At 44.5% G+C, this 19,740-nt stretch overlaps 1 protein-coding gene across 2 annotated transcripts in view; it reads left to right on the top strand.

Moving 5' to 3' along the window:
• Window positions 1–886: 886 nt before the first annotated feature.
• il17rd (interleukin 17 receptor D) overlaps window positions 887–19,740 on the top strand; it is a 110,478-nt gene continuing 91,624 nt past the window's right edge. For both annotated transcript variants that reach the window (XM_072472444.1, XM_072472445.1), the window contains exon 1: window positions 887–1,020. In XM_072472444.1, the coding sequence (XP_072328545.1) occupies window positions 901–1,020 (120 nt within the window). In that variant the 5' untranslated portion in view covers window positions 887–900. The remainder of the gene's footprint in view (window positions 1,021–19,740) is intronic.

A 19,740-nucleotide genomic window follows, 5' to 3' on the forward strand; every position in this document is an offset into this window, starting at 1 on the left:
CTCTCCTCTTGGACTCCTGGGTCCTCCGAAACCCCAAAAATTGCCACCTCAGGACTCATCACCACCCTTGTTTTCAGTACCCAAACAGGCAGACAGGGCTTCTTCAGTTTAACACTTCCTTCGAAAAACACCAGCTCTGACAGAGAGGCATTCCCTCCGTACTGAACTGGAGTATCAGCCTTGAGTTTTGCACTCAGGTGGGACCTGAAGCTAGAGAATCAGGGATGAGGGTGATGCCAACTGGGCGACAGTTCAAGCACGATAGTGGGAAACATAGAAAATAGAAGCAGGATGGGGCCATTCGGCCCCTCAAGCCTGCTCCGTCATTCAATATGATCATGACTGATCATCCAACTCAGTAGCCTTATCCACTTCCCCTCCCTTGATGGGATTTTGTTTTAACAAATACCGGGAATCTGAAAATTCTGGAAAAACAGCAATAGGCTTGAAACAGGGGCGAGTGCTTTGCAAGGTTAACTAGGGCAGCACTGCAGCTTCACAGCGCCAGGGTCCCAGGTTTGATTCCCCGCTGGGTCACTGTCTGTGCGGAGTCTGCACGTTCTCCCCGTGTCTGCATGGGTTTCCTCCAGGTGCTCTGGTTTCCTTCCACAGTCCAAAGACGTGCAGGTTAGGTGGATTGGCCATGATAAATTGCCCTTGGTGACCAAAAAGGTTAGGAGGGGTTATTGGGTTACAGGGATAGGGTGGAAGTGAGGGCTTAAGTGGGTCGGTGCAGACTCGATGTGGCGAATGGCCTCCTTCTGCACTGTATGTTCTATGTTCAGGAGGCTGGAAAGCTGGCTCTGTTTGTGAATGTGCTCAGGTGGGAAACCAGGAAACTTTTAAAGGGGGGGGGGGGGGACGCGCATGCGCGGTGGGGCTGCCCATGGGATCGGGACGATGGCAGCCTGGCTGCAAGTTTGCGTCTCGATGCTGACTTTCTGCTTGATTTTCCGGGGGAGCGAGGTCGTTGCCGCCGCCAGGTCCAAGCAGCGGGGCTCTTCACCGTGCCCTTCCAAAGTAAGGAAAGCGGTTTCTTATGTTTAAGACGAGAGGGTTTAACAAAAAAAATAGCTCTGCTTGACGCGACGAGAGAGCTGCAGCATCTGATCCGTCCGCGGCTGAGTGAATGCGTGTGAGGTGAGAGGGTGAGTGAGAAGAGGGTGAATGAGTGAGAGGGTGAGTGAGTGAGAGGGAGAGTGAGTGAGAGGGAGGGTGAGTGAGAGTGAGTGAGAGGGAGGGTGAGTGAGTGAGATGTTGAGAGGTGAGTGAGAGGGTCAGTGGTTGAGAGGTGAGTGAGTGACAGAGGTGAGTGGGTGAGTGAGTGTGAGGTGGCGGGTGTGAGTGAGGTGAGTGTGAGGTGGCGGGTGTGAGTGAGGTGAGTGTGAGGTGGCGGGTGTGAGTGAGGGGAGATAAACCCCTTTGTTGATTTTTACTGTGGGTTGTCGATATTTCCTGACACACCGACCAGTTGAATCCCAGGCAGCTTCCCAGCGGAGCGAGTTACTGAAGGGGGAGTGAAGCCGCAATCGAAACTTTTAATTGACTGGAAACAAAGCGGGTGCAGGTTAGCGGCGGAGTGAGGAGTTTGTCTGAGCAGAGAGCTGAACTGCCGGCCAGCCAGCCAGCGAGCTGCTTTACATTAAAGACAGACCCGCCAGTCGTCAGGAGGGCTGCCTTTATCTCTGGAGGGTTATTTGACCTGACCTGCTGAGTGATGCGCTGCCTTTTTGTTTTGTTATTTTCATGAATAAAGCTCGACCTTTTTTTACCTCCGATTGATCAAAGTGTTAGCAACAAGTGTAACCGCTTTTCTTCGGCAGTTTCATTTCCCCATCGCAGGCCGTGTAATCTGGAGAGATTCACATTGCAAGATTGTGGTAGCTCCCCCGGACAAAGGATGAATCTGCGGGGAGCCTTGATTTAAAGGCAGGGTTTGGTGTAGTGATGGATGACCGAACGCCCCGAAAGCATTGTTTGTGAGGCAGGATTGCCTTTGAACTGAGAACCCAGTCGGAAGTAAAGTGGCCCTTTTGCGACTGCATTAACTTCCCTGGTATTTCCTCTTTTTAACCGCAGGCCACTTCGCACACAGACCAGCTGGCTGGTTGTAACTTTCGAGTCTGCAAACAGAGCAAAAAGAACTATTTTAATCACTGGGGTGCTTACTTTGTTAGATCTTACTAACCTTGTCAGGTTTTCTTCTTTTTAAAAAAAAGTTGACAAATTCCTAAACGGCGATGGTTTCTGCAGGATGGAGCTGTGATTAATATTTAAACAACATTATGTCCTTTGCTTGCGATTAGTGTTTGGAAATGTATTATATTGATGAGCTGTAGTTGGTAACATGTTCCAAATGATATACGATTCCGAATAGCTGGTGGACATCCCAGGCGGTTTATGGTCTCAGATTCCCAGATGGTGTTTGAGTGTGTTTACCCCTGAGGCCATTTGTCCCACTCCCCCCTCCCCCCCCCCCCCCCCCCCCCCAGTTTGTTTTAAATGAGCCATGTTACCCATCTATGTTCTCGTAACTTGTTAAATTGGTGGGTTGCCTGGTGTTTTGTGATGGCAGTCTTTTAAGGCAGGATGTTCTTGATGTCTGCTTTTGGCAGTAGTTCAAGGATGAGGACTAGACCACAAAAACTTTCCCTGGTTGACTTCCGTAAGGACGTACCTTTTCAATTTTGCCCATTCTTCCCCCCCCCCCCCCCCCCCCCCCATTGAATTAGGATTCATTGGTTGGTGGGGAAAGTTTCTCTGCCATCATTTCATGTGGAAGCACTGTTGAGCTGCCAGTGGATGGATGTCAGGGAGTTCTCGCGAAGGGTTGGGCAATCTGAATTTCTAGGGTTTAGATGATGTGTATTTGATTTAGTTCAGTAAGGTGCTGTGTGATGCTTTCCGCATTTCCTTTGAAGGGTGCCGAGGCATAGGTCTAGTGTTGACAGTTCTCTGTGCTATGCCAATTGGTTGTGGGTATTTCGCTGTGTGGGGTAGTACAGCCAAGCTCGCTTATTTGGGCAATATACAATAACTTGTGTTTTTGCATGGTCATTGGTCATGTTATGGGAACTCTGGCCAATTTGACGTTCTTACTCACCATACATAGTCCAGGCCTAATCTACTGATTGCCTTGTATGAGTTCAGTTAACTTGGTGAACATGAAAAATTGAACCTGGGCCTGCGGCATTACTGTTTATGCGTGATTTGGTTCCACATCTGGTATAGAGCCACCATATTTAATCTTTATTGTGCAGTTGACAACTAGTAAATAACACAAGCAATACCTTTTGTAGAAAAATGTGGGAAATTTCTAGTGCCAGGCTGATAATCTGAACAGTTCAAGCGGATAGATAAAATGCAAACTTAATGAAATGTGATATGTTCAGTGATTGTTAATGACTTAATTGCGGACAATCCGGAGAGATTTGATACCTATGTCATTGTCCTGGGATCAGAGGGATTCACATCAGGAAAACATTCCTGGGAGGTGGAGGTGGGAAACAAGACTGATTGGGATGTGGGTGTGGCCAAGGAATCCGTAAACAGGAAGGGGGAATTCACCCTGAATCCGGATAACGGATTCTGGACATCGGCTCTGAGACAGGGGAATAAATACTCGGCTTGGGAGAATCGGTCAAAACTCTTAGATCTGAGAGTGAAGCCGAGAAAGATTCGAGTCTGTCTGGATTATGAGGGAGGGAAGGTTTCCTTTTATAACTCAGATAACAAGTCCCATATCTACACTTTCACTGGGACATTCACTGAGAAACTCTATCCTTATTTCAATCCAGAACTCACTGCTGGGGATAAAAATACAGAACCCCTGAAAATCTGTCCGCGGACAGTAACAATCCAGGAGGATGAGGGTTTTATCCCTTCATCCAAATAAAGTATGTTTCCTGTAGGTGGGGGAGGGGGAGGCCCCACACACTGGGTCACTGGGTGGGGGGTGAGGAAGGCCCCACACACTGGGTCACTGGCTGGGGGAGGGGGCGGTCCCACACACTGGGTGGGGGAGGGGGAGGTCCCACACACTGGGTGGGGGAGGGGGAGGTCCCACACACTGGGTGGGGGAGGGGAGGTCCCACACACTGGGTGGGGGAGGGGAAGCCCCACACACTGGGTCACTGGGTGGGGAGGGGAAGGCCCCACACACTGGGTCACTGGGTGGGGCGGGGTAAGGCCCCACACACTGGGTCACTGGGTGGGGTGGGGTAAGGCCCCACACACTGGGTCACTGGGTGGGGCGGGGTAAGGCCCCACACACTGGGTCACTGGGTGGGGTGGGGTAAGGCCCCCCACACTGGGTCACTGGGGGGGGGGGTGGGGGAGGAAAGGCCCCACACACTGGGTGGGGGAGGGGAAGGTCCCACACACTGGGTCACTGGGTGGGGGAGGGAGAGGCCCCACACACTGGGTGGGGGAGGGGAAGGTCCCACACACTGGGTCACTGGGTGGGGGAGGGAGAGGCCCCACACACTGGGTGGGGGAGGGGAAGGTCCCACACACTGGGTCACTGGGTGGGGGAGGGAGAGGCCCCACACACTGGGTCAAAAAAATAAAATAAAAATAAATTTAAAAAATGACTTAATTGCCCTTCAAATTGCTTTAAGCATGTTTTTAAAATGTCAGAGCACACATTTGAAGAATACAACAGAGGTCAATGTACCAGAATTCTGAATAGATTTAGAACTTAAGGTGGTTATCAATTTGCAATGTATTAAATATCGGTAATTTAGGGCAGCACGGTGGCGCAGTGGCCGCACTGCAGTCTCACGGCGCCGAGGTCCCAGGTTCGATCCCGGCTCTGGGTCACTGTCCGTGTGGAGTTTGCACATTCTCCCCGTGTTTGCGTGGGTTTCGCTCCCACAACCCAAAGATGTGCAGGGTAGGTGGATTGAACATGCTAAATTGCCCCTTAATTGGAAAAAATGAATTGGGTACTCTAAATTTATTTTTAAAAACATCGGTAATTAAAGTTATATCAAATCAAGGCATGTTTATCATCCAGAGCAATTCAGCCTGAGTTTAGACAAAATAAATTTGAGGTTGTTTGGCAATACAGTTTCAAAACTTTATGCTCTGCTCTGAAAGTTGCCCAATTATTCCTTATAAATATGATTTTAGTGAGTGAATTTATTTCTCTCGCCAACTTCTTTTTCTGGAAGCAGTAACATACACAAGGGTGCAGACTTGCAGGCACTTGTATTGACTTGACTGAACTTGGCCAAATGACCTTCATGATCAATTCCAACAACAACTTCTATTGATATAGTGCCTTTAAGTTAAAATTCCAAGGCATTCCAAAACAGGGATATTATGAAACAAAGTACAAAATTAAGCCATAGAAAGAGATATCGTGGATATATATTTTAAGGAGTGTCTTGAAGCAAGAAAGCAAAACAGAAGCAGAGATGTATAAGGGATATTCAGAAGCCCAGGGCCTAGGCAATTAATTGAAGGCACAGCCACAAATGGTGAAGCAATTAAAATTGGGAATGTACAAGAGGTCAGAATTAGAAAAGCACAGATATCTTACAAGAAGGCTTGTGGGGTGGAAAAGATTATTGAGCTAGGGAGAGACGAGTCATGGAGGTATTTGAAAACAAAGATGAGAATTTAAAAATCAAGCCATTTACTCCCAGTCTAACAGTGAAGGTCAGTGAGCGCAGGGGTGATGAGACTTGGGGCTGGATTCTTCTGCCGGGCCTGCTGCAAGATCGCCACAGGTGGGACGCGGACCACGTAAAGATCCATTGACCTTGGGTGGGAATGTCCAGTCGCCAGGTGAGCACGGCCGGAGAATCCCGCCCTTGGTATGAGTTAAAACAGGGGCACCAAAGTTTTGGATGTCCGTAAGTTTATGGAAGGTAGAATTTGGAAGACAAGTTTATGGAAGGTAGAATTTGGAAGACCTGGAATCGTCAAGTTTAGGGGTAAGGAAGGCATGAATGAGGGTTTTTCGGCACCATGAAATGTGGTTGGATTATACTATTCATTTGCAGAGAAACCTGCTTTCATGTAGTGAGCAGTTAAAATCTGACAGCAATCCGAGAAAGCTCTGTGGCTCATCAAGTTAATGGGGAGTGATCTGGGCTATTTAACTTCTGAATTTGGGTCACTCACTGGGTTTATGTTGATATAAAGTCATTTTTTCTTTCAGAACTGGCCCTTGTGATTTCCAGTAGTGGTTCTAATCCTTCTGAGGATAAAATGGCTTCCATTTCAACTGTGACTGCTGGTTTTGTGCACTCCTGTCTGTGATTGTCATTACTCTGTCGGAGCAGGAAACCCAAGACAAATTCCCTAAAGCATTTTTAGATTTTTTTTTTTTTTAATTTGGAGGGGGGGAGCAGTGGAAATAATAGAATTTATTGTACTGGATGTCATCTGCTATATCACTCCAGCAGCATAAGCTGGTGCAGACTGAGCAGGAAATACCTCCATATAAAATCAGTTCTAGCTTATGGCGAATGCTACATGTGCCTGATTTCTGGCACAAATTGCTGACAGCTGCTGTTTGCTGTTCTTCCTCTCTTTTCGAATTTGTATGTACATAACTTCAGGACTTTTTAAGAAGCAGTATCCCTTTACCAACAATCTGCCCGGTAATTACAGGTTAAATTAGACAGCCTAAATCCATCAAGTAGTGATCAAACATAGAACGTAGAATCCCTGCAGTGCAGAAGGAGGCTCTTTGGCCTATGGCGTCTGCAGCGACCCTCTGAAAGAGCACCCTACCTAGGCGCGCCCCCCCCCCCCCCCCCCCCCCCCCCCCCCCCCCCCAATCCCCATAACCCCATCCAGTCCACGCAGATACGGGGAGAGAGTACAAACTACACACAGGCAGTCACCCAAAGCCGGAATTGAACCCCAGTCCCTGGCGTTGTGAGGCAGCAGTGCTGATCATTGTGTCACCCGTGCTATGATCTTGGTATGTATGCACTGATTTCTAAGTGATAGCTGTCAGTATCTGAAACAGGTTGCTGCAATAACATTTGGAGTTACACAAGCACTTTTAGTTCAATATCTTCTTTTTAAAAATAAATTTAGAGTACCCAATTCTGTTTTTTCCAATTAAGGGGCAATTTAGCGTGGCCAATCTACCTATCCTGCACATCTTTGAGTTTGTGGGGCTGAGACCCACACAGACACTGGGAGCAAAAAGAAAATGCTGGAAAATCTCAGCAGGTTTGGCAGCATCTGTAGGGAGAGAAAAGAGCTAACGTTTTGAGTCCAGATGTCCCTTTGTGAAAGCTTTTATCCAGCCATTGGGAGAATGTGCAGTGTCCACACGGGTAGTGATACGGGGCCAAGACTGAACCCGGGTCCTCGGCACCGTGAGGTAGCAGTGCTAACCACTGTGCCACCATGCCGCCCCTTGGTTCAATATCTTTCAAACATTTTTGAGGGTGGGGTTGGAATGGGAAGGGTGGTCAACTGGTGTCTGCACATGGAAAACAACCACCATGTTTTGAGTCCCCAAATCAAGCCAGTGAGAAAGTTCTGTTCATATAATATGCAGACCCTGTCATCGAGGACCCATCCCACAAACCTAGCGCAGGTGGTTGAGCTGCTAGTTGACAGGGCCAAAACTTAATGTCCCCAAGTATATGCAGGAATGCTGTTGGATTTAAACATCCTGTTCATTCCCCAGTTAGAATTAATTTATTTGTTAGGGTATTGGCTTTCAGGGATTATCTGAATCCAAGTGGCAGGAATCCCAGTACCGATCTATCCTTGAAGTTTCAATCAAAGTGTCAAGAGAGTTAGTTGACGAATCATCAACAATGCACTCGTGTGGAATGGCTCTAGTTGGTTCAAGTAATATATTGGATGACAAAGTCTATCCCACAGAGGGCTGTCTTGGTTCCAAACTATTATTAAGGGAATGTCATCCTGGAGTCATGTTGACGTGGAAGAGAACATGCTTGCCATTATCTTAACTCCCTAACCAGCCCAATATGAAAACATTATTGCACAATAAAAAAAATAATCCCAATTCCCAAAACAGTCATCAAAGTCCAATTTGCTGTTGATTTAGATGGTTCGATTTTTGATGGCGTTCCCTTATCCTTTTTTTGCAGATGTTGGTTCCTTGTTGGGTATAATTCTGTGGATGTTAGTCATCCTCTGGCACCTTATCCAAGTGCCATTTTCATGGGTGAAGATAAACCAATTGGCTAATGTACCAGAGAACGGCTGACACCCACAAGGCTTACAAAACTTACAACTTACAAAAGATCAGTGGTTTTAGGAGATGGTGAAGGATAAAATATTCATGGAGTTGTCATGGTGCAGGAGGCCATTTAGCTAAATGAGTCCATGTTGCTTTTTGTAGCACAGTCCAGCCTCTCTAAATTTCGGCTGTATTGAAGGGGCAAAAAAATCAAGCTGCTGTGTTGATGTACTTTTCACTATCTGATGAATTACTTTGTCATGAGCTGCTTTTACTTTTAAGCAGCTGCTCCATGATCGAGGCACACATTTGGGAACCTTAGGTCTTCATAGACTGCACTTCCCTGTTGCTTTTCTTGGTGCTGTCAATCTAAATTGGGACTTATTGGCAACTCTTTCTTTGCTTTGAATTTTACAGCTGTGCATTTATGAATGCAGTAACATCACACTGCGTTTATGCAGCATTCAAAATGTGTTGAGGTAATTTTGTTTGATATAAAGGTGCATCTCCTGTATTAATTCTTATTTATGTTGACAGAATTTAGTTTTGCATGTGGTTATTGGGTGTTACGATCCAACGAAGCAGAGTTGGTAACAACATCTATCGATTTGGAGCCAAGTGTAGGCTGGTATGGGTGACTGGAAGTTGCTAACTTTACATTACTGAGAGCCATTAATGGCAGATCTGTAAATATAAAGTACTGGTTGTTTTACATGGCACATTACAATAGCTCTCTCCATCCTCCTGGCAATTAACATCTCTAAGCAGCTGCAGATTTGTTTCTTCCAACAGGCCCTCAGGGCAGGTACTGTTTATTTGACTGTACTCTGCCACATAGAATCACTACAGTGAAGACCAATGTACTGTTAACAAAATGAAACTTTGGAATCAAACAATGACATAGGATTGTGCACCAACAAGGTTCTGGCAATTTTTTGTCGTCTTATGGTTGGGGAAGCAGTTATAGTCCGATGTCGAGATCAACAATCCAGTCAATAACTTCAGTGAATGTGATGTGAATCTATTAGGAATTCATTTCTCAGGGCTGACATTCAACATGTGGGTGACAGTCTGACTTGGATAGCTACTGAGGGAGACAGCAACCCTCCTTCCTATTAAAGCAAGTATTCTAACTTGACAACATTAGTTTGCAGATTTCCAAGTAGGTGACTGAGCCCTGGCCAGTGGGCTCCCAGTCCAAGCAGTAAAAATCCACTGGAAAATGGTTCTGACATTGACAATTTTGGACAATAAAACGTCCTTCCTTGTTTTCATATGTTTAAAAGTCCAAGTAAGCGAATATCTAGATTTTTCAATCAACAAAATAATTTCTTAAACAATTAGTGAAATACATTTTAAATATCATAATTTAAAAATCATAATTAGAGCAGTTTTTTATTATGTTACTGCTGTGTCACCCCCACTACTACGTACCAGTTTATAGGTACTTCAGCCTGTCTATAATAAGGGTCAACCCAGCTGTAATAAATATACACAGCTGTAACTGTTTGAGCATCCACACAGAAGGCTGCGCATAATTAAAGATCCCCAGATGTGGTTCCAGATCATGTACTATAATTCAAAACCAGGAAGAAATAATCCTTTAGAACATTGTCAAAATCAAATGTAAGAGGAGTTACTGCACAGCTTTAGTAAGATTGTGTAACACACACAATCAAAAACAGAAAATCACAGAGACCCACAGGCCAATCCGCGTTTGTGAGGAGAACAGACAAGTTAACATTTTCAACACGGGCTACTCTGAAGCTAAAAATAAGGGATGGATGTTTTTATTAAAACAATCTAAGGAAACGGTTGGGAGGTAGGTAGAATTTAAGGAAAAAACCCCTGATGGGAATGTGGACAGTAATACAGGGCACAAAAAGACCAAAGGATGAGTAAATAGCCAAGGCAACAGGAAGCCTACGAGAATGAGAGCAATGGAAACCCTGGCAGACAAGTGTGGACTTGGAACCATTTTGAAGCTAATTTTAAAGATATTTCAATCAAATTTCTGACTAAATGGTTGCAGCATATTTAGGATTATTTGTATAACCAATGACAGGTCAGAGTGGGAATGGGAAGTGAGTTATTGCTGAGCCAAACTAACATTGGATCACCTGTGTGGAATGAATATATTTTATTCCATTCCCCTAGCTCTCTGTCTCCAACATATTTGTTCTGATGATGCCACCTTCCATACCAATGTTTCTGTTAGGTCTTCCTTTCTCCTTAACTGAAGATTCCTCTCTATCATTCTAGAACCATCCTTCCTACCAGCCTTCACATTGAATGTGTCATCCACTGTCGCTTCTGCCACCTCTGACGACGATACGATATCACCACCAAACACATCTTTACTTTTAGCATTCCAAATCACCCCTAGCATGCCCTCCCATTCTCACCGCATCTTCTGATGCAGGCTCAGGGCCCACAACACCTGCCCTTTTACTTCCTCCCTTTCCACCATCTAGTCACTTGAAATTCCTTCCAAGTGACACATGGATTTACTTGTATTTATTTCAATTTGGAATACTGTATTCATTGTTTACGATGTGGTCCCCTTTAGATTGGTGAGTCCAAAGCAGCTTGGGTGATCACTTTGTGGAATAGCTCCATTCAATCCGTATGAGTGACCCTGAGCATCCAGTTACCTGTAATTTTAGTTCTCCTGATGCTGAAGTTTCTGTCCTTGGCCTCGTACACTGTTCCAATGATGTTCAATGTTAGCTGAGAAACAGTACCCAATTCATTGACTTTTTCAAATAAATTTAGAGTAGCCAATTCTTTTTTTTCCCAATTAAGGGGCAATTTAGCATGGCCAATTCGCCTACGCTGCCTATCCTTGGATTGTGGGGGTGAGACCTACGCAGACACGGGGAGAATGTGCAAACTCCACATGGACAGTGACCCAGGCCGAGATCGAATGCGGGTGCTCGGTGCTGTGAGGCAACAGTGCTAACCACTGCGCCACCATGCTGTCCCTAATATATTGACTGGACACTTTGCAGTCTTTTGGACTCAACATTACATTTAATGATTTCAGATCTTAACATCTGCCCTAATTTTCTGTGGTGGGCTGTTGGCGATTATCTGTCTATTTTTAATTACCCCCTCTAGAGCCATGTTTTGTTTCTCTATTTTTATTGTTTTGTCTCCTTTTGCTTTGCACTATCATCGCTTTGTGTCATTTCATCTCTCCTGTGGTCCACCCTGTCATAGACCTTCCCTTTTGTTATTCCACCCACCTTCCTTTCCCTGCCACTGCATTTGTTTAAAACTTGTCATGTATCTAACTTTTGAATGGTCATCAACCTGAAACATTAACCTCGTTTCTCTTTCCACAGATGCCAGCAGGGCTGCTGAGCATTTACAGTACTTGCTGTTTTTAGCTGATCTGACTTTGAGTTTGAACTAAATTGGAAAGAAAAAGAAAGGTCTAGATTATTATATTGCCTTTTCACACTGCTTAAAATAATATGTGCATCACATGTAATGAGTTACTTCCAATGCACTGTACAATGATTCTATGTGGATTAATGCAGCAGTCAATTAGTCCATACCAAGACTCCACAAGCAGCAATGAGATGATTGTCCAGTGAATGTGTCTTGGGGTCATGGTTGAGAATAGCACCTTTGCCTGGACGCCAGCTTGCTGTGCTTCAAATAATCCATTTAATTTTTAATGTCAATCAAAACATGCAACATAGGACATTGATCTTGCATTCCATTTGAAGCATAATCCTTCCAATAGTAATTGTACTGCATTGTCAGCCTGTTTTTGAGTCCAAGAATGGAGCTTGACCATAAAATGTCTCCAGTCAAGAGTAACACCGAGTTAGTAACAAGTAATCTTGTACAAAGTAATGAACAACATAATCCATTTCTGCATCAGCTTTATAATGGAGAATATAACTGGGCGGGATTTTCCACGCCTCCCGCTGCATGTTTCGTGGCGATGGAGGTGGCCCGAAATTGACTGGCGGCAGGATCTTCTGGTCTTGCCGCTGTCAGCGGGTTTCCCATGTTTTATGCAAGCCGACTTAAACCCCGGGCTCCTCAGATCTGACTTAAAAGACAGATATGCTAGGCTGTTATGCCTACAAAAGAAATTTTACCAGCCATTAGAGAGTGGGGAATAAAGCTATCTATATGTGTTGTGACCGATTCACTGTCTCAATTTTTGACTCAAGCAGGCAACCTAATTGTTTGTCGACTTCCTTCTCAAGAAATTTTTGAGTGAATCCAAACTATTCCACAAGAGTCTCATGCCCGTTCAAGAAGGTTTGGGGAGGGGGCGGGTGGGATGGTGCGTGTAGTTCACCACTGTTGGAAATAACTCTATAATGAGTTAACGTGAACTTAAGTTAGTTAGAGAAAGGGAAACTCAGACCGGGGTTGTGATCTAGGTCACATGATCACTGAATACGTTTATGGAACACTTTGATGAAAGGCAATTGACCTGAAACATGAACTTGATTCCTCTAATCATGGATGCTGTCTGACTACTGAGTATTTTCAGCATTTTCTGTTTGTATTGCACATGTGTGGAAGTTAAGTGGAATTCAGAAATGATACCACTATGTTTAAATAGCCTGCAACCTGGATTAGTCAGTCTCACAAAATAATAAATTAGATTATCTGATCATTTCTTCATTTGCTGTTTGTTAGACTGTTGTACACAAATTGGCTGCTGCATTTGCCTACACAACACATGCCTGCATTTCAATTGTAATCCATTGAGTGTTAAGTGCTTTGGGAAGCTTGGGAGACCTCATGAGCACCATATAAATTAAAATTCTTTATTTAGCTGGGCAAAGAACTGAAAGATTGCTGCCAATTGTAAACCTTTGCCCTAGCATCACTCAACACCTTCCCAAGAGAGACAAAAAATTGATCAAGAAGGGTTTTTGTTTGTATTTCAAAGGAAGAGAAAGGATGCATTGCATGCTGCTTGAGAGTAATTTGTGTACAATGCATTACTTTGAAATGTACTTTCTGTCTGCAGTAGCATCTGGCAACAGAGCAATGAAATATTTAACCAGTTACTCTATTTCTGGTAGTGTAGATTGAAGGATAATATTGGTTCAAACACTGGGAGGAATTCCATGCTTCTCTTGCATTCGTGTTATGGAATTGTTTTTAAAATTTAAATGCCCAATTCTTTTTTTCCAATTAAGGGGCAATTTAACATGGCCAATCCACCTACTCTGCACGGTTGGGTTGTGGGGGTGAGACCCACGCGCACACTGGGAGAATGTGCAAACTCCACATGGTCAATGACCTGGGGCCGGGATCGAACCCGGGTCCTCCGTGCCTTGAAGCAGCAGTGCTAAACACTGCCCCACCGTGCTGCCCTCGTTTTATGGAATCTTTAAGGTGCTCTTGAATCATTTTGACCATCAAGTCCTGGATTGAGGATTGAACCTTCTTAGAGAGACGAGAATTATGTTAACTAAGCCAAGCTACAAAATTGTTAATTCTGCTTTAATAAACAATTTGAATTGCTAATTTAAAATCAGAATCTAGCATCAATTTAATCAAAATTTAAATATTTAAAAAGTTGCATATAATGCCTTTTCACTTCAATGTCCGATGAATTACTTTTGTTATTTCTGTTGCGTTGTGTTGTTCAATGTAACTGCATATTTATGATAGCCCTGTGAAAAACTGAAATTCACAGTTGCAGCATGTAAATACATTCTGGATTTCAGAGCAGCAAGCTGTACAGCCTGCCCTTCCTTCCATACCTGAAGCCTTAGCATTTCAAATGGTACCTCGTCTGACTTGTGATGTGGAACTAATACAGACAGGTAAGGATAGCAGCTATGAATGGGTACTGTGCAATTCATATGTTTGCACAATTCACACACATAGCAGAAGCTTTCTGTGAAGAGTTAGGAGTTTTAATATGACATGAGGTGAAGGGAGCCGCTGTTTATTAAATACACTCTCATCATTTGCACTATAAGTATCCACAACATAAAAACATCCAAGATGGTTTCATGGAAACGAGAGCCACAAGTCTGGAAACCTGAGACCTGGTGCAAAGAATCAAATTTGTTGTAAATTCCTTATCCTCATACACCTGTACAATTATTTTTAAATTAAATCGGTTTCCATCACTTTTCAGGTAGAATGTTCCTAAGATCCACTCAGTGCCGAGGAGTCTGGTTTCTCCCCTCCAAAAACAAAACCTGGGAACACAGTGTCTTGACAAGCAGGCTGCTTCAACCTTGAGTCTTCTGCTCAAAGATTCATCCTGATTATGGGTCCTCCGAACAAAATAATGAAATAATATAAAAGAAATGGACCAAAGGAAATAAACAGGAAAGACTCTTGCAACGCACAATTTTAAAGTTACCCCCAACTCCTTGAGCCCTTACCTTGTCTATTGACCTTTTCTTTGGCACCTTATCAAATGCTTTGGAAATCGAAGCAAACTACGGCTATCGTATCCCCGCAGTCTAGCCTGATGGTTACATCCACAAAAAAATTATGAAAGTGCAATTTCTCTTTTATAAAACAATGCTATGATTTTCTGCATTGTTAAGACTTAACTGGTGTCAGGCTAACTGGCTTATAGTTCCCTGTTTTCTCTCTCCCTCATATCTTAAATCATGTAGTTATATTTCCTATCTTTCAATTCACTGGTATCATTCTGGATGGTGGCAATTTAGGAAAATTATAACCAGTGCATCTACTATCTTCTTGAGAACCCTAGGATACAGGTCATCAGGTCCTGGGGATATGCCGGCTTTTCGATTCCCCAAGTGTCTCTGGTAACATTTCCCTGCGGATACCAATTCCTTTAAGTTCCACATTTTTATTGGCCTGTTGGTACTCTTTATTCTGGCATACAATATGTCTTCCATGATGATAAAGAGTCTGTAAATTTTAAAACTTTTTTATGGACATGAGTCATTGATGTGATGCACTATTACCTTAACTCTCGGCCCCTTCCTGTCCTATTCTCCTTGTCTATTCCTCCAGCGCTTAAACTTTTCTCTTTTTTGGTTATTTAAATCTCCTTCCCCTTTATTTTTAGTTTGAAACCCCATCCTCAGCACTATTTATTTAATTCACCAGGACACTGGTTCCAGTCTGGATAAACTTAAACCCTCCTCAATGGAACAGCTTTCTCTTTCCCAAGTACTGGTGCCAGTTTCCCACGTATCAATACCCCGTCTTCTCATGCCATTCTTTGAGCTACAAATTTAATTCTCTAATCAGTATCACCCTATGCACCCTATGCTAGTAATTTGAAACAAACCTGTTGGACTTTAACCTGGTGTTGTAAGACTTCTTACTGTGCTCAGCCTATGCACGTTGGCAATACAGGTAACAATACAGAGATTGGATTTTGATGATAATTTGGACCCTAACTCCTCAAAGCTCTGAGCAGTACATTATTCCTAGTTATCTATATCGTTGGCTCCTATATGAACCATGGCAATTTGATCCCCCCCCTCCCAAGTATTTCTCCAACTGCAAGGAACTGTCTTTAACCCTGGCTGGCAACATAGCCTTTGGAAATCCTGGCCATGGCTTCAGAGAACAGTATCTATCTCCTTAACTATACCATCCTTTGTCACTTGCACTTTCCTTTTTACTTCTGTCCACCCCACCCCACTTGAATTGTGTTCATGGTTGCAGTGACCAATTTGTCAATCGACCCTGCAGCCCTTCTTCTCATCCACACAGAATCTTGTACCAATTGGTCAAAGCCAAGGACCTCTATTACTACATATTGGATCCCAAAATCCACCTGACCTAGGGCAGGATTTACCAACCAACCCGCCGCATGTTTCTTGGCGGTGGATGTGGCCCACCAATGGGATTTACCAACTCTGCCATTGTCAGTGGGAGTTCCTGGTGACTGCACCCCATGTCGCCGTGAAACCCACGCACCTGCGTAGGACAGGAATATCTCGCTGGGGTGAAGACCTGGTAGATTGCGCTGGTAGTCTCATATTCCTCCTCCTGACCACAGACCAACTCTAAAGTTCTACTTGACATAAGAAGTGTGACTGCCTTCTGAAACAAAGTTACCAGGTAACGGTATCGCTTTCTCTTGTTTAAAATAAATTTAGTGTACCCAATTAATTTTTTCCAATTAAGGGCAATTTTAGTGTGACCAATCCACTTACCCTGCACAACTTTGGGTTGTGGGGACGAAACCCAAGCAAACACGGGGAGAATGTGCAAACTCCACATGGACAGTGTCCCAGAGCCGGGATCAAACCTGGGATCTCGGCAACGTTATCCCTTTCTTGATGCCTTGCAATGTTTGAAACTCCGTGTACAGCAGGCGCTCTGCCAGGGGTAGGCAGTTGCGGCAGACTCCCTGGTGGGGGTGGGCAGTTGCGGAGGGCACTCTGATAGGGTGGGGAGTTGCGGAGAGCACTCCGGCTGGGTGGGCAGTTGAGGAGGGCACTCTGATGGGGTGGGGAGTTGCAGAGGGCACTCCGGTTGGATGGACATTTGCAGCGGGTGCTCAGTTGGGGCGGGTGCCTCAATGGGGTGGGCACCTGGAGCTGGGCACCCGGGCAAGCTGGGCAGTTGGGGCGGGTGCCCGGACGGGGTGGGTAGTTGGGGCAGGCACCACGGCAGGTGGACAGTTGGGGCGGGGGGCCAGCAGGGTGGGCAGTTGGGACGGGCACCTCGGCGGGGCGGGTGCTCGGCTGGGGTGGGCAGTTAGGGCGTGTGCTCACTGCCTCTGACTGTTGACTATCACATGAGCTTAAAAAATGTAAAAGTTGAGTACCCAATTAACTTTTTCCAATTAAGGGGCAATTTAGCGTGGCCAATCCACCTAACCTGCACATCTTTTGGGTTGTGGGGGCCTCTTCTGACTATGTCACTGCAGAGATGCCAAGTTTTGTACATCTGGCTCACAATGCAGAATGGAAGTTACTTTGCTGAAGGATAATACTTTTTTCATTGCCGTTAATGCGTTCATCTTAACTGCACCTTCTCACCACCAGGCATCTGTGTCACTGTCCGTGTGGAGTTTGCACATTCTCCCGGTGTCTGCATGTGCTCACCCTCACAACCCAAGGATGTGCAGCATGGGTGGATTGGCCATGTTAAATTACACCTTAATTGGAATAAAAATGAATTGGGTACTTTAAATTTATAGTTAAAAAAAGAATTTTAGGGCAGGTGAGCCAATATGGAATGGCAATCTGACACTGATTAGCACTCCAAGGAAGGTCTGGCCCATTGTTATTTTAAACCAAAAAGGGCAGACTAATAGGTTTGGTAATGAATTGTGAGCCAGATTTAGTTCACAGCTTAATGGTGTGTGAGCATTTATTTAATAGCGATCATAATGTGATTGAGCTCAATGTGGTTGAAAGGGAGAAACATCGCATAATACAAATAAAACAGATTGTGGCAAATGGGAATGATGCAAAGAGCAGAGGGGACACAGATTTAAAGTTTTGGGGAAGAAATGTTGTGAAGAAGAATTTTTTATGCAGCAGGTGGTCATGGCCTGGAACTAACTTACTACACGGTTAGTGGTAGTGGAGACAATCAGTCCAAATTGGATGGGCATTTGATGGAAATAGCATCGCAGGGTACAGGGATAGAGCAGGGGAGAACAGGACTGGCCGTATTGCTGGCATGAATGGATTCAATGGGCTAAATTGCCATTTTATGTGCTGTCCATACTCCATACCTTTATGACTCTTATCAGATAGCCACTGTATCTGGTTACCTCAGCTAACCATTGTCTTTGGGCAAGAACAGATAAGCATCCAAGACTGGAGGCAAAAAAACAACAGAATCTTGAGGTGTAATGAAATTTAATTGGGTCATTCACTTTTAAGATGACACTAATTTTTTTTTTAAAACACTGAAAACCTAGGTGATCTTAAACTTATTTCTCTTGTCTATTCCTCCCACAGTCCAAAGATGTGCAGGTTAAGTGGGTTGGCCATAATCAATGCATGGGGTTATGGGAAGAGGGGGGAGTGGGCCTGCCCTTTCAGAGGGTCAGTGAGGACCCGATGGACCTCCTGCACTGTAGGGATTCTGTTCTATTCTATCCCCAATTGAGAACATCTCCAGCTGCTGTGGGGTGGCACTGCTGCCTCACGGCGCCGAGGGCCCGGGTTTGATCCTGGCCCCGGGTCACTGTCCGTGTAGAGTTGGTCCATTCTCCCCGTGTTTGCGTGAGTTTTCTCCCCCACAACCCAAAGATGTGCAGGTTGGGCGAATTGGCCACACTAAGTTGCCCCTTTATTGGGAAAAAAAGAATTAGGCACTTTAAATTTTAATTAAAAAAAAAAAATCTCCAGCTGTTGCAAAAGATCTAAAGATAATTGTGGAAGAAGTCTGAAACAAAATTGTATATCAGTAGGAACAGAACTATCAAATTTCAAAGGTTTACTCCTGCTTTGCATCCCTTGAAGTTAAAAAGAAAAATGTAAAAGTGATTTTCACCTGGATCATTTGTTGCTGGTTGAAGAAGTGTCGTGGTAATAACGAACGGGAACTTTTGCTGTTCGACAAACACCCATGGTTAAAACTTCAGAGTCAGGGCAGCACGGTGGCGCAGTGGGTTAGCCCTGTTGCCTCACGGCGTCGAGGTCCCAGGCTCGATCCCGGCTCTGGGTCACTATCCGTGTGAAGTTTGCACATTCTTCCCGTGTTTGTGTGGGTTTCGCCCCCACAACTCAAAGATGTGCAGGTTAGGTGGATTGGCCATGTTAAATTGCCCCTTAATTGAAAAAAATGAATTGGGTACACTTAAAAAAAAAAAACAACTTTTATTGTAATTTTCAACATTTAAAGTTAATCTTTTTCTGTGGTTAGCAGTTTCAATTACTTACCGTAGATTGTGGCATATAAGGTGGCCTCATTTTTTTTCATCACAAAAGTCATGTTTTTGCAGTTGACAGAAGGTTGACCAGACTAATACCTGGAGTGGTTGGGTTGCTTTGTACGGAAAGGTTGGACAGGCTTGGCTTGTATCAGCTGGAGTTTAGAAGAGTCAGAGGTGACTTGATTGAAACATATAAGATCCTCAGGGGTGTTGACAGGGTGGATGTGGAGAGGATGTTTTCTCTTGTGGGAAAATCTAGAACTAGGGGTCACTGTTTTAAAAATAAGGCGCCACCCATTTCATAAAATCATAGAATCTCTCCAGAGCCGAAGGAGGCCATTTGGCCTATCATGTCTGCATCAACCCTTCGAAAGAGTACCTTGCCTAGGTTAAGTGGGTTGGCCATAATCAATGCATGGGGTAATGGGAAGAGGGGGGTGTGCTACAGTAATCCTACCTAACGTTTTGGACACTAAAGGACAATTCCAATATGGCCAGTCCACCTAACTGCACACCTTTGGATGTTTAAAATGAAGATGAGGTGAAACTTATCTGAGGGTCGTGAGTCTTTGGAACTCTCTTCCTTTGTTTTATTTTATAAATTTAGAGTACCTGCTTTTTTTTCCAATTAAGGGGCAATTTAGATTTGCCAATCTACCAACCCTGCACATCTTTGGGTTTGTGGGGGTAAGACCCACGCAGACACGGGAAGAATGTGCAA

Source organism: Scyliorhinus torazame, chromosome 13, assembly GCF_047496885.1.
Source record: "Scyliorhinus torazame isolate Kashiwa2021f chromosome 13, sScyTor2.1, whole genome shotgun sequence".
NCBI lineage: Eukaryota > Metazoa > Chordata > Chondrichthyes > Carcharhiniformes > Scyliorhinidae > Scyliorhinus > Scyliorhinus torazame.